General features: G+C 37.7%; 1 protein-coding gene across 4 annotated transcripts in view; it reads left to right on the forward strand.

Annotated features, from left to right (window-relative positions):
• KDM1B (lysine demethylase 1B) overlaps positions 1-14,028 on the forward strand; it is a 29,355-nt gene extending 15,327 nt beyond the window's left edge. For all 4 annotated transcript variants that reach the window (XM_069853723.1, XM_069853724.1, XM_069853722.1 and 1 more), the window contains exons 13-21: positions 1,256-1,427; positions 2,665-2,792; positions 4,119-4,250; positions 4,598-4,672; positions 5,570-5,686; positions 6,474-6,599; positions 8,098-8,220; positions 10,532-10,684; positions 11,292-14,028. In XM_069853723.1, coding sequence (XP_069709824.1) covers positions 1,256-1,427; positions 2,665-2,792; positions 4,119-4,250; positions 4,598-4,672; positions 5,570-5,686; positions 6,474-6,599; positions 8,098-8,220; positions 10,532-10,684; positions 11,292-11,375 — 1,110 coding nt within the window. In that variant the 3' untranslated portion in view covers positions 11,376-14,028. The remainder of the gene's footprint in view (positions 1-1,255; positions 1,428-2,664; positions 2,793-4,118; positions 4,251-4,597; positions 4,673-5,569; positions 5,687-6,473; positions 6,600-8,097; positions 8,221-10,531; positions 10,685-11,291) is intronic.
• The last annotated feature ends 200 nt before the right edge of the window (positions 14,029-14,228 follow it).

Genomic DNA, 14,228 nt, shown 5'->3' on the forward strand with positions numbered 1-14,228 from the left:
TAGTAAGGTAAAAGATTCCTGGCAGATTTCCTTAGAGCTGAGGCAGGTTTCGTGTGGGAGGCTACTGCTGTGTTGTCGTAATAAATTGTTTAATGACAGACTTGCCTTTGCTCAGACTCTGTATTTCTAGTTCAGTTCCGCACAGGCTGGTTAAGATGGGTATGTTTAACAACTCCTGCTGCAATTAGATTTTTATTTATTAATTTATTTATTTTTAATTTGTTGATTTGTTTTGGTTATGAACTTCCAGGTCCCTTCCAACCCAAACCATTTGGGTCAGGAAGGTGAATTCTCAAAGTGGAACTTGAGTATGGATTTTGTTCAGAGAAGCCTGTAAATCCAGACCATGCTGGTTTAACTGTTTAGTGCTCTATAGCGTCACAAAGAAGTTTCTTCTTTATTTTTTTTCAGTCATGTTTTAGTTATGAGGTGAAGAGCAATGACTTTTGAATACACACTGGGTGCTCATCCCTTTGTGGTCATTTGATATCAACTTCCATTCACAGTGCAGTTGTATCTTGAGAAGAGATCTGTGATCGTGACCAACAGCCTAGGGAGATGGGAGGATACGTGAAGAGCCTTGCAGTGCATCCTAAGTGACAAGGCCCTAAGAAGAAGTTAGCGCTCTATTTGTGCTGTTTTCTCCAGACTGACTCTGTAGATCATAAAAACATCTTTATTCTGACTTAGTTCTGTTGTGTGTTTGATGCAAGCTGGACAAGCAGAGCAAGGAATTGGGTTTAATTCCAAATGATTTCTTTCTTTGCTTGTTTGTTAATGAAATTGACAGTAACTGGCACACAATGTCCTCTCAGTTCCTGAATGTGGGGAACTGCTTGGGCACAAGAAAGTTAGAGAAAATAATTGATTTTTATGGTGATTTAGAGAATAAGTTGAAGTAGAAATGAAGGAGGCTGGTTCATCGTGTTTGATTACCAGGTGCAACATCTCTGTAGTAGCCCCTGGCCCCATAGAAAAGTTGGAGATGAGGGTTCTGGGAGTCTCCGATAAAGAAAAAGATGGAAGAGTGGGGAACAACAGTTTGCAGGTGATTAATGGGTAGAAGGGTTGTTGGTATTCCAGTTTTAGAAAGATGAGAGTTTGAATTAATCTGACTAATTATTTAAACTTCTAGATATTTTTTAAGTGGCATCACTTAAATCTGAGGGATTCACTTTACTTTAAATAACTTAGAGCAGGGTAGGGGTTGTGAATTTTCCATACTTAAAAAGCAATAAAATGTCTTTTTCTTAAGCTTGGCATTAAAATGCACAAACTAGGGGAGAAATGTGACTTGATCCAGGAAGGTGGAAGGATAACAGATCCCACTATTGATAAACGTATGGACTTTCATTTCAATGCCATCTTGGATGTCGTCTCTGAGTGGAGAAAAGATAAAACGCAACATCATGATGTTCCTCTTGGTGGTAAGTGGGAGATGTATTGCAAAATGAAGATGTTGGCTTTGTTCCTAGAGTTTTATATTAAATCGGATTTTACCTCAGACATTTTTAGAAGTGTATGGCTTTAGATCTGACCTTAAATCCAACAGCGCTAACCTGGCTCTACAGAGGACAAAGGGAGGTTGACTAACATAAACACACAGAACAAAATGTCACTTGTACCTTTTAAGGAAGCCTAATTTGAAAGCTCTTGTAATACTGTGCAAATTCTGAAGCAGTGTCTTGTATTCAAAAGGTACCTTTTTCAGTATATCTAGTGGCGCTAGAAGTTCAGAAGACTTGCTTCTTGCTAAAACAGGTCATAGGTAGCCATAACTTAAGCTTTCTGACTAATTTGTCTAAAAAGAGCCTAATCAAAGCCTCCTGCTGGCAAGAATATCCCATCTCCATTGGTAACGCCTCCCCCCACGCTTGCAGCATGCAAGCACAGTCAACAACAAAAAATAAACTTGCTCAGAAATCTCTGCCTCCCAGATTTTTTCAGTGTGGATTCTGTAAGACAGAATTAATAACTGCTGTGTTCTTCAGTGGCCTCTAGATCAAATTTCTCGGCTCCTTTGGTTTTGTAAAAAATAAGCAGGATTTATTTGCAAAGATTTTCCCTCATCTTGAAGTGTGTTTTCCTTGAAATATCTTCTTCACTATGAGGGTGGTGAGGCACTGGCACAGGTTGCCCAGGGAAGTTGTGGCTGCCCCATCCCTGGAGGTGTTCAAGGCCAGGTTGGATGGGGCCCCGGGCAGCCTGGCCTGGTGGGAGGTGTCCCTGCCCATGGCAGTGGGGTTGGAACTGGATGATCTTTAAGGTCCCTTCCAACCCAAACCATTCTATAATTCTGTCTTCAATTGTATATTGACGATAGCTAAACGATTAGTTTCTCTCCTTTCTCAATCTGCTGGCCTAACTGTGCTGTTGCACGGTGTTTTTGGGGTTTTTTCCCTTTTAAATAATTTTAACTGCTATTTTTCCCTGGAGCCATGTATATTATCTTTTTCAAGAAGACTTTACTATGATTAAAAAACAAAGTTGTATTTTTATCACAAGAAAGATCTTGCATTTTTTTTCCTGTGAGAAGTAAAAAATCTTAGAGCAAATTAGCAATGAGCTCGAAAATCTTGTGATCCAGAGAACAGCATATTGAAATGCAGTAGGACTTAACAACGAATCATGATACATTCTTATTTTAAACATGTTCTTTCACAGAAAAAATACAAGAGATCTATAAAGCCTTTATTCAGGAGTCTGGTATCCAGTTCAGTGAGCTGGAAGAAAAAGTACTGCAGTTCCACCTCAGCAATCTGGAGTATGCATGTGGCAGCAATCTCTCTCAGGTGAGTTTTGACAGCTGTGTTCTGAAATGGTTGAGCTTCATAGAAAACAGGGTTGGAAGTAACATTGAGAAGTCATCTGATCCATCCCATGGCCCCAGACGAAAAATCAGCTATCCCTAAACTCTACCTACATTTCTAACCAGTTCTTTAAAGGCACTGAGACACAGATTGCAGCACTGCCTTAGGTAATTTGATGGGAGTTCATGATATGCTTCCAGCGAGATCCTCTTTTAATGTAGAAGTTGAGAGTAGGTGCAGTTGAGAAGCCCATTTTGCTGAGATGCTGGCTGGTAGGAATCACAGGAGAGTTACTTTTCCTCAGATGGTGTGTGTGACTTCTGCTTCTCAGTTCTGTGTTTAAACACTGAGGTATTTCTCTGCCTTGCTAGGTATCTTGAGAATAAATGCATTTAACTTCTGAAGTGTTCCAACACCCTGACTGTGGGCCCCAGTTCACCACTCCTAGGTATTCTGTTGGCTTTCCTTGCGACTTCAGTTTTAACCAAGCAGGTTCAGGAAATACCAAAGTATTATGTTGTTTGCAGTGCATTATTTACTCACTCTTGTTGCTTGGGTTAAAGATGTTTTAAAGTCAATTGTGCTACAGTAGTGGGACAGCCGATTGATGCACACAGATACACAAATATGATCTGAACTGAGAAGCACATAAGAACAAAACAAAAATCTGCAAGACAATGCTATGCCAGGGCAGTCAATGGAAAAAAAAAATTGCTGTGTCAAGCTTTTGCACTTCATAGGCACCCGGAAGAAATAAGTAAGATTTTAAAAACTATCTTACCTTCAATTTTAAAATGAAAATATGAAGTAAATGTAACTGCAGTGATAGGAATTTGCAATTGAATAGCAGTTTGCGAAATGTGTCAGATTTTTCACTGCTAAGTGGTGATTGCTTAGGGCAAATATTGCTGTTATACTAACAGCAATATGAGTTTGCAGGGGTGATGGGAGGAGGTCAGAGAAAGATACAGAAGAATCTCTAAAGTGACAGTAAAATTCCATTGAGATTTTTTTATCTTCCCCTCATGTTGGGAAATAAAATATTTCCATCTTTATTTGAAGTCCTAAGACTGTAAAATCTGATTTCTTTGCTAGACAGAAAACTGATATAAATACAGTAGAATCCATGTGAATTTTTGTACTACCTTCCTTATTGTCTCAACCAAGCACAACTATAAATCACCTGCTAGTGACCAACCCATATTATGACATTTCTGTGGTGGTTTCTTCTAAACTACAGGACTGTGGTTTACTAGTACCCACGTCACCTCACCAGTACAGACAGCCCATTATATTCTGTATCCACAGGTATCTGCGCGCTCATGGGACCACAATGAATTTTTTGCCCAGTTTGCTGGAGATCACACTCTTCTAACTGTGGGATATTCTACTGTGATTGACAAACTGGCAGAAGGGCTGGACATCCGGCTGAATTTCCCAGTAAGTCTGGAAAATACTGATACAGTGCCTGTCTTGGATTGCCTTGAAGCACTCAATCATATCTTCATATTCTTTGGGACCAGGCAAATCTGTGCCTGCGATTATTGTGGCTTGTCTTTAAGAAAAGAAAAAAAACCAAGCAAAAACATTCTGGTATGATGAGCTTATATGCTAGCATCATGATTATTTTTCTTTTTCAGCTTCCATGAAGGTTATTTTTTTCTTCCGGAATTTCTCTGGTAACTTGTGTTCTAGTTTGCAGGCTGGTGCTATATTAGCTATTCTTGTCTGAATTTGCATTGCACAGGTAGATTTTGTAGAATTGCCCTCAATTTGTCTTTCAATAGGTGCAGAGTATTGACTATTCTGGTGAAGAAGTACAGGTAACTACTGCAGATGGAACAGTGTGGACAACACAAAAGGTACCCAGTATGCTTCAAGATTCAGGATTTTAGGGAACACAAGAACAATATTGACCACAGTATATGTCCTTTTTGTCTTTTACTCTCAGAAGACTATTTAGGCCAAATTTTCCCCACCCAAAGATGAAAACTTAGATATTCTAGTGACCTGTATTTGGATGACTTAAGGCCTATTTTTTGTTGAGTATGCTTGAATTTTGAGTACTAGCTGACTCAAAGAACTAGGCACTATAAAAGTAGTACTACAAATGTAAAGCAAGTAGATTTTTATGGGGTCTTTGAAGTGACAGTTATGCTTTACGGTTCCTTTCCCTGCTTGACTCTTCCCCATTTAGTATGTGAATCCATTAAAATTTTTCCCTTTGGTATGCAGGACTTGACAATGTGTATTTCTCAGTCTCCCATATTCCCTGTATCCCCGCTTGCTTCATGCTGCATAATTTAGCTTTTAGTGATTTTTAGAATCATAAACTTGTTCGAGATTGGATTGACATCAGCAGCATTACTGAGCTTATTTTAAAGAGAAGGGATCTGTCAAGGAAGAAAAAACAAACCAAAGCAATTACTTCCTTCCAAAATCACACTTTTGTTAATCTGAGAGCCATTAACTATAATTTACAGGAGGTATTAAAATTAATAGCACAGTTAGCCACGCTGATAAAAGCAATTCAGTAGACTACAACTTAAACCCAGTGAACTGCAGGATCTGTTCTCACCTGCTTGTGGTACTTGCTTTTCTCATTAACAGGAGAGTAAAACCAGACACTAACCTTTAGATGTTTGGCAAGTATTATGCTGCATCCTGCAAGAATAATCCAAGATAATTAAGAGGATGCTGTGAGGCTTAAGTGCAGTATTCAGGTTTTGCTAACGTTGTGACTGACCGTCATCTTTCAGGTATTAGTGACTGTACCACTGGCTCTTCTTCAGAAAAATGCCATTCAGTTTAATCCTCCGCTGTCAGAAAAAAAAATTAAAGCCATTAATAGTTTGGGAGCAGGAGTCATTGAGAAAGTAAGTAATTTCAGATTATATTTCATTTTCCTTTCATAGAGATATTGGCTGCTTTGTCCTTGTTACTTTTGCTGTTTATTTATCAGGATTTCTTATGCATTTGGTTTTACCTGTATACAGTGGCCCCAGAGAGCAGAATGCTACCAGAGATCATGTGTACTTCTATTTCTTAGATTTCCCAACTTAATGGATTTTTTAAAGAAATAGTTTGTAGAATCAATTCACATCTTAAATTCTTTGTGCCTAATTTTGGGCAAGCCTTCATGATGGTAGTAGATCTTCCAAATTCTAATAATATGCTTATTCCAGGTTCTTTAGAGCTAATAAACACATAAACTATTTCGGAAGAATACTAGAAGTTGTATATTTGACTGGTGTAAAACTTCCTACCCTTTTCCAGTGCAAAAAGACAGCCTCTCCCAAAAAGATCCGTAGCAAGATGTGTACTTAGAATGAAACAGTAACAGAAATAATGCCCGAAACAGGATTATAATAATGCTGAAATTTAAAGGCAAGATTCAGAAATCCCACACACGGGATGGGGATCACTGCTGATCCCTTGAACACAGTGATTTTGGTAGTGTGCACATTTGCAGGACCCGCGATTCTTTCCCCCTCCCAGTCTCCCTTGGAGAACAGGCCTATACGCTCTCTGAGACCCTCTCGTAGAACTGGGTGTCTCTAATTGAGTGGAAAAGGGAAAAAGAAATAGAAGACTTAACATGCACCATATCCAGTTATGAGTTTTGTGGTATGAAATGCTTACTTTCCATCTCTTTCTCTCTAGGTTGCCTTGGAGTTTCCTTATAGATTTTGGGACAGTAAAATTCAAGGAGCTGATTTTTTTGGTCATGTTCCACCCAATTCCAGTCAGCGTGGGCTCTTCAGTGTTTTCTATGACATTGATCCAGAGGTATCATATCCTAGTTGTATTTTTTGTTGGCCCTTCAGAAATTCAGTTTGGCATCTAAGTGCAATAATTACTGAACAATAAAGTTTTCTCTTTGCCCCCCAACCCTGCAACTGTTAAATAACATTGCTTCCACTTTTTTATCAAGAGAAAGCTGAATGATACTTCATGGTAATAAATGAAAATGTTTTCTTATATTTGGATACAAAATAATATACAGCAAGTTAATGCTGTTACTCTCAAACTCTCCTGAAAACACCTCTTTAATACCTGCCTGTAGGGGTACTAATACAGAAAAAGTCTACCAGTCATTTCCATTTTAGGACTTTTGTTCCCTTATTTAAATCTAAAAATCCTATTAAAAAATTTTGCTGGCTTAGTAACACTTAATGGCTTGTACTAGCCTGAATAACTCTGTGGAATGGCAGAAGAAATTACAAACACTAGGTTTTATATGAAACTGAGGTGTGTAGGATCAGCCCCAAACTCATGAATTTCAAAACAAATTCAAACCAGTGCATTGACGTCAAGTTTCTCTTCCCTGCCAGCTCCAAGTAGACATGTTACACATTTATATCTTACCTTTCCATGCTTTTCCAACTGCTGCTTACTACTCAGCGGCAATGAAAAGGCCATTTTGCAACCTTATGGCTTTCTCCAAAAGGAGACCGTTCTGTGAAGACTGTGCTCGGTTGCCTCTGTAATTGTACCTGTATATGACTTGCCTTAAACAAGTCTTCTCTTCAGTACTTCTAAGCCCATTCTACATGAGCTTCAGTGTGCTGGTGCCATCCACAAACGCTAGATGCAATTCTTGATTTGCTTGATAGTTATTCTCTGCTAGCTGTCAAGTTTGGTAACAGAATTGTCTTATATGAACAAGAGAGAAGGGAGAGTTCTTTAAAGGAGTTAAGAACCTGTTTGCTGTTCTTTAGTCACTCCTTCATCTCTGAGACTTTTGCATGGTAGCAGATATCTTGGAGTGAAAGGAAACTCCAGCAGAACTGAGCTTTAGTTTCTTGGGCCAAAATCTGTTGGGAAGAACTCAGTATTGGCCTAATTGAAACAGATCTAACTCATATTTAAGCAGATTTTCTTTGTTAGCACCTTTTAAAATTGGAGTACAGTTGAGGTGGAATTTTGGCACGGAATTCTGGAGCTTAAGCCGTCTGTCACAAAGAATAACACTATAAATGTCAGATCTTTTGGTGTAGCCTTTAAATAAGTAGATAGGAAGTTTTTAATTAATTCAGCAAGTTGTAAAAGGAGCTGACTGTAACAGAGATCTGTGAACAAGACACTAGAAGATGTGAGCAATTTGAGCATTAAAACTGTAGAATATTCACCCTTTATTCTAAGGAATCAAACCAACATTCTTCTAGAACTAAAGCTACTTTGCAGCCAAAAATCTCTTTGTCAGTACCACTTAAAAGGGACTCAAGAAATACTTCATAACTTAATAATTTTGAAATAATCTCGTATGTTAATGTCTTGTTCCTAGCGCAAGCAAAGCATTTTAATGTCAGTGGTCACTGGAGATGCTGTGACAACTATTAAGAATTTAGATGATAAGCAAGTACTGCAACAGTGTATGACTGTACTTCGAGAGCTGTTTAAGGAACAGGTAAGAGAAGCTTCTTATTGAGAGATGAATTAACTTGCCAACAGAAGTAAAGCTTTTGATTGTATTACTTCACCATGTATAGACATTCTAAACATTAGATGTTTTAAACTTTTTCTTTTCTTGGCAGTTTGAGGGAATGTGCTTTGTTTGAGAAACACTAAAAACACAGTGTTTGGTCTCTTGTGTGAAAAATGTGAATTGAAATATCCTAGATGTGTCCAAAGGAAAATGGCAATGAATTTAAAAACAGAAGTGAACCATCATGGTTTAAAGGGTTTTCAGAAAGGAATTGAAATCAGTACTTTAGGCAGATAACACAAATACACTTAATACTAACTGCCACTTTTTCCAAGCGTGGGTTTTTTGGTCATTGCTGCTTCCAATACATGATAAGAACTTTAAGCCAGGTAAATTTGATTATGATTTCCCAGCCCTCATGGAAAAAAATCAGCTGAAATTACAACACCCCCAAACCAAATAAATCCCTTACTCTTAATTCAAAACAACCCTTCCTTAGCTGTCTTGCAACAGAGGTGCAGGCAAAATCATCTGTCAAGGGGCCTACATCTTGACTGTAACAAATACTTAGATAATTTCTACCTCTTTTCCTTCCCCCTGCCCAGCATTAAGATAAAAACTAATAGGAAAATCAGATAAATATGGGGCAAGCAGCAGACTATCACTTGGTAGTTATTTGCATTCCATTCTATAGGCGGTAATGCCTTAATTAAGTTACTTAGACCAGTTAGATCCCAAGGAATGCTTCCATTAATGTTCACAACGGATCTCTCAAATTTTACTGATAAGTCAGATGTTAGGATTAATGATCTCTTGGAAAAACTTCAGCATCTGAAAGCTCAATTTTTCTTCTTGAAAAGATACTTCTGGTAATGGCTTTACAGTTACCAGAATCATGTGCCAAGTTAAGTCCACATACCTGCTATTTTGGTCTCATAAGAATGTAGAGGTAGCAAACATGTCTTTGATTTTGGTGCCACTCTAGAAGAATGATTTTCATGTCCTTCTCCATGGTTTGTAGCAGTTGTGAATTTCAGTCATCTGTCCACAGTGCAGTGGAATTTCCAAAGACAAGATGGGTCGTACCATAACTACTTCTGAGAGGTCCATGAAATTTGCCATACTTGGCTAGCCATTGTCCTGACTGCTTGAGTTTTAGTCTGTCGTGTGCTATGTGCAAGGAATAGTTTACTTGTTAATATCAGATGTTGTGTAAAAGGCAACCAGGGGTGCTTTGGTTTACTTGTCACAAGCTCCTCAAGAGTAAGACACAGCTGCAGTTGGCTAAGCCTTCATACAATTGTTATCCAGGCTCTTTTTGGTAGAATTGTGTGGAAATGGCAAGCTGCAACGTGACAAAGAACACACGATATTACTGTCATGGCTTAGCTACAGACACTCTTGACTTTGTTTTTTGTTTCTGCCTGAACCTAGTTTTCAACCCAGCCCGTTTTCTGATCTTACATAAGTAATGTTATGTCCCCATTGGAAGAAAATTATCTCCAAAATTAAGATTACATTTTGAGATTTAACAAGCTAGCAGTAGCAAAGCATTATGCCGTACCAAGATAAAAAGTGTATACATTATACAACCAACCATGCTGAATGATGTTGATATCGGCAATTTTTCTGTTTGCAAGATCTATATGAGGTCACTGAGGAGACCTTATAGCGACTTTCCAGTACCCGAAGGGGCCTACAAGAAAGCTGGGGAGGGACTGTTTACAAAGGCTTGTGGTGACAGGACTAGGGGTAATGGTTATAAACTGGAGAGGGGTAGATTTAGACTAGACATAAGGAGGAATTTCTTCACCATGAGAGTGGTGAGACACTGCCACAGGTTGCTTAGAGAAATCATGGGTGCTTCATTGCCGGAGGTGTTCAAGGACAGGCTGAATGAGGCCTTGAGCAGCCTGGTCTGGTGGGAAGTGTCCCTGCCCATGGCAGGGGGGTTGAAACTAGATGATCTTTAAGGTCCCTTCCAACCCAAGCCATTCTATGATCTGTGTATTTTGAGAATTTCTTTCCTCATGTGTAGCTCTAGGTATATTAACATACCCAGATTTGTTGCATTCAGAACAGCGCAGCTGAGATGTTCAGGCTTCAGGCAAGTCTACCTAAAACAAAATTATCCTTGTGATAGTCATATCATAAAGAAAATTGCAATTAAATTCCAGAATCTGATCTAATCTATATCATAATAATACCACATAGTCTAAAGAAGACAAGAAAATGTTCATGAGGAAAAGCTGTGTAATTATGAGCACTGCAAACCTCTGGTTTGATTATGCAGGAAGTTCCTGATCCAGTCAAGTTTTTTGTTACTCGCTGGAGAGAAGACCCTTGGCTCCAGATGGCTTACAGCTTTGTGAAAACAGGGGGGAGCGGTGAAGCTTATGACATTATAGCTGAAGACATACAAGGAAAAATCTTTTTTGCTGGTGAGGTAAGTATCTTTGTTACTGTTGATTACAGTTATTGGGGAGCTGTTTCTTATGAAAGATCATCTTTTGCTAACCACCACCTTTAACCTAGAGGTAGCATGTAAGCATTGTTGTGCAAATATGCCAATGTTTCTTGATTTTAACACAGAATCCTCTTTATTTGTATTATTATTGGGCATGGAAAGTCTGCTAAATATTTCAGGTCATGAGTGAAGTGCTTAACTGGTAGGAACACGCAGAACCTGATGAAACTCTACAATCCACTTATATTTTCAGACTAATTATCTTTTTGTTACTCCATTTGTGGGTAACATAACAAATGCCTGCTGCTGCTGATACAGGTGCATTCTATACTGAACAAAACTTACCTGCCACACCTAAAGTGTGGATGGTGAAGCAAACTCCTTATTCTGCTAGCTGACTTGCTTGCAAATTTTGGATTTGCTGAAAATCTTAACTATTTCCTCCTAAAATCTTTCTAAGAATTTTTCCATGGCTTTTAAAAACATTGGCGTATGCTTAAGGAAGACAAAACTGATCTTATAAACTGAAATTCTATCTCTTCTAGTAGTTTTAAGCACAACTAATTTGTTTGTTTTTTTAATACAGGCCACAAATAGGCACTTTCCTCAGACTGTTACAGGAGCTTACTTGAGTGGGGTTCGAGAAGCAAGCAAAATAGCAGCATTTTAAGTACTGTTGTGTTTATTGTTTTCTGTGGGTAAAACTATCTTCAAGTTTCCTATTGCTGCCTTTTTCCTAAGTGGTACTGAAATAGTATATGGTACCTGAAGATAAAATCTTCCTTTTCCTCTTTATTCCCCACCCTCCTTTTAAGCCCTGATGATCCATGCTGGGTTTTTTTTCCAGCTAAGATATTACTAGCAAGAGTGACGTTGGAGTCCCCGACCACAGCTTAACTAATGGAACTTTTGTGAAAGTCCTCTTCTGTGTGTCTCAAGTCCTGTTATTGTAAACCTTCATTTCAGAAGGTCAGATTAAAACATGACTAAGTTAACATACAGCATTAAAAATGCTGGCAGTTAGTAATGATGATGGAGAATTCTCTACTAACTGTGCTTCTCAGGTTGACTACGCTCATGGGAGTTCAGACTTGCTCAAAAAAGTCTGAACAGCCTAGACAAATTCCAGAATTATTGTAGGAAGGAACTCTACTATAGTTTTTTCCACTTGCAATCAATAACCTTTTCTAAATTTTCTTTATATTCTTATCCTCCACTAAGTGGGCTTTGGAATATCAGGTTTGTTCCTTTAAATCAGACAGCTGGAACAGTTTACAGTGCAATCATGGAAAGGTTATTATAGCTAATAAAAACTTGAAAAAATAATTCTTATGTGACTTTAAAAAACTTTCAAATATTCTGCTACTTATTCAGAGAAATTCTTGTTACAATAATAGGCTAAATTTATATTTGCTTAATGCTTCTGATCATGTAGAAATGGGACAGCTTAAAAATATTATATTTCTATGATTATTTTGAAAACAAACTTTCAAACTCATGTGCACTGGGTAGAACTGCCTACTTATAAGAGTGCACCGTGGGGGTGATGGGACTGTTAAGTTCCTAACGGCTCATTCAGCTTTCGTATTTAAAAAAATAGGTGAAGATGAATGAGCAAAAATATTAACATGTTTATGAAGAGCAGAAAGAAGGTGGCTTGCACTTTGACTTAAGCTTGTTTTTTCTTTGTTAATAAAACATTATTTAAAACAACTTGACAGCGAAATAAGAGCTAAGCGTCCCTCTCTTTTCCATGTGAAGATAATATAATATTTTTCAGTAGAAGTAAGACAGACACAACCAGGAAACCTGTTGTAATACTGATTCACTAAAATAATATTAATGAAAGAAATTACAACCAACTTTTAGATCTCTTCCCCCCGTACCTTCCCTAGAACTTTACTGCACAGACCTCACGATTTCTGGAAGGAAAGCAAGCACTTATTCTTCCTCTCACCCCCCCCTCATTCTCCTGCATAGGCTCTTTTCTTATGTACTCCTTTTGTTTAAGAATGACACAGCCAACTTTTTTTGAGTTAGCGCTTCTTGCTATAAAGCTGTATCCTTGGAAAAAAACCAACAAGCAACCTTAAGGAAAATCCTACTGAATAAATGCAATTCTTTTTAGATACCTAATATTTTGGGTTTTAGAGTAGCTATGATATTGTTAAATACCCTTATTTAATCTCTAATTTACAAGGTGGAGATGTTTATATAATTAGATGTTTTTCAGATATATATTGTTCTGCTTCTAAAGCTGAATTATATGGATTAATAGGAAAAGTGTAACTGTCCATTGTTTTCCTCTACATAAATGCTAGTATGTACAGTTTTAAAGTATTTCCAAGTATTAGATTGTAATTTAAAGGGTATAAGAAGCAAGACAAAACACCCTGATGATAAAAGATAATCAGATCTCAGATTGTGCTTTTAGTAATCATTTGCACTTTGTTAATTTCATGTATTACAGGCCAACTTATAGCAAAACTAAGAAAGATTGAGCTGCACATGTTTGAGTTCCGAGTTTCTTTCCCAGTTTATCATATATGACAAAATTATTAGGAGAGGAATTCTGAAAGTGGGATAGAAAAGCTTATTACTACAATCCCAAAACATTATATTCAGTGGCTGCTTCAGCTGACCTCGGTCAAAACTTCAGTCAGCTTAACAACAACATATAAACACACCCCATTTTAGGTAGGAACTGTCTGTAAAGTTGTGCTCAGCCTCCATTTCTGCAACCAGAAGTTTGTGTTTGGCCATATGCTTCCACACTGTTTCTTTGTACCTGGGGTTTTAAATCTATCTAGTTTTGCAGGTAGATAAAAGCTATATTCTAGTGGACAGAAACAGACACAAACCAGCACTGTCACATTCGGCTTCAACTGCCAAACCCGATAACAAATGATGCGTTTACCAATGGCCTAGTCAATTAATTACGTGTATGTTATTTTGGTGCCAAGGCACTTAAACTGTGTTGTGCTGCACTTGAGAAGTAAATAAAGTTAAGTATGTTCCATTTTAATTTACATTCATTTGAAATGTATAAGAACATCAGGCTGGTTCTGAGATTTCGTTCTTTAATTAATGTTCCACAAAAATGTTTTTAATACTTATGTTGGAATTTATTTCAAGCATGTATGTGTCTTTTTCTTGTGTTTAATTTATTCCCTGCACATAAAGAACTGGGGAATGTTTTCTTTAAATAAATTTGTTTAAATGTTACCAAAAGTGTTTGAATGCAGAGCATGATCTGTTACATTTCAACTCTTCTGTGTGACTATGTTATGGCAGCAGAATAAAACTGGAAAGTATGCACAGGATCCTCACTTTTTGGATTTTTTTTTCTCTCTTTAGTTAAAGACTAAACTACTTTTTTGTTATGTTTGATGCAATTTTTACTTTATATTCCTACAGGTAGACCATTCTTCAGAAGTGCTGCTCTTCAGCCTTCTCTAAGCACTGACTTCCCCGTTATGTAGAGAATACTGTAACAGTCAGCCTCTTTTGCTTTAAAGGATTA

This window comes from Phaenicophaeus curvirostris, chromosome 3, assembly GCF_032191515.1.
Source record: "Phaenicophaeus curvirostris isolate KB17595 chromosome 3, BPBGC_Pcur_1.0, whole genome shotgun sequence".
NCBI classification, from domain to species: domain Eukaryota; kingdom Metazoa; phylum Chordata; class Aves; order Cuculiformes; family Cuculidae; genus Phaenicophaeus; species Phaenicophaeus curvirostris.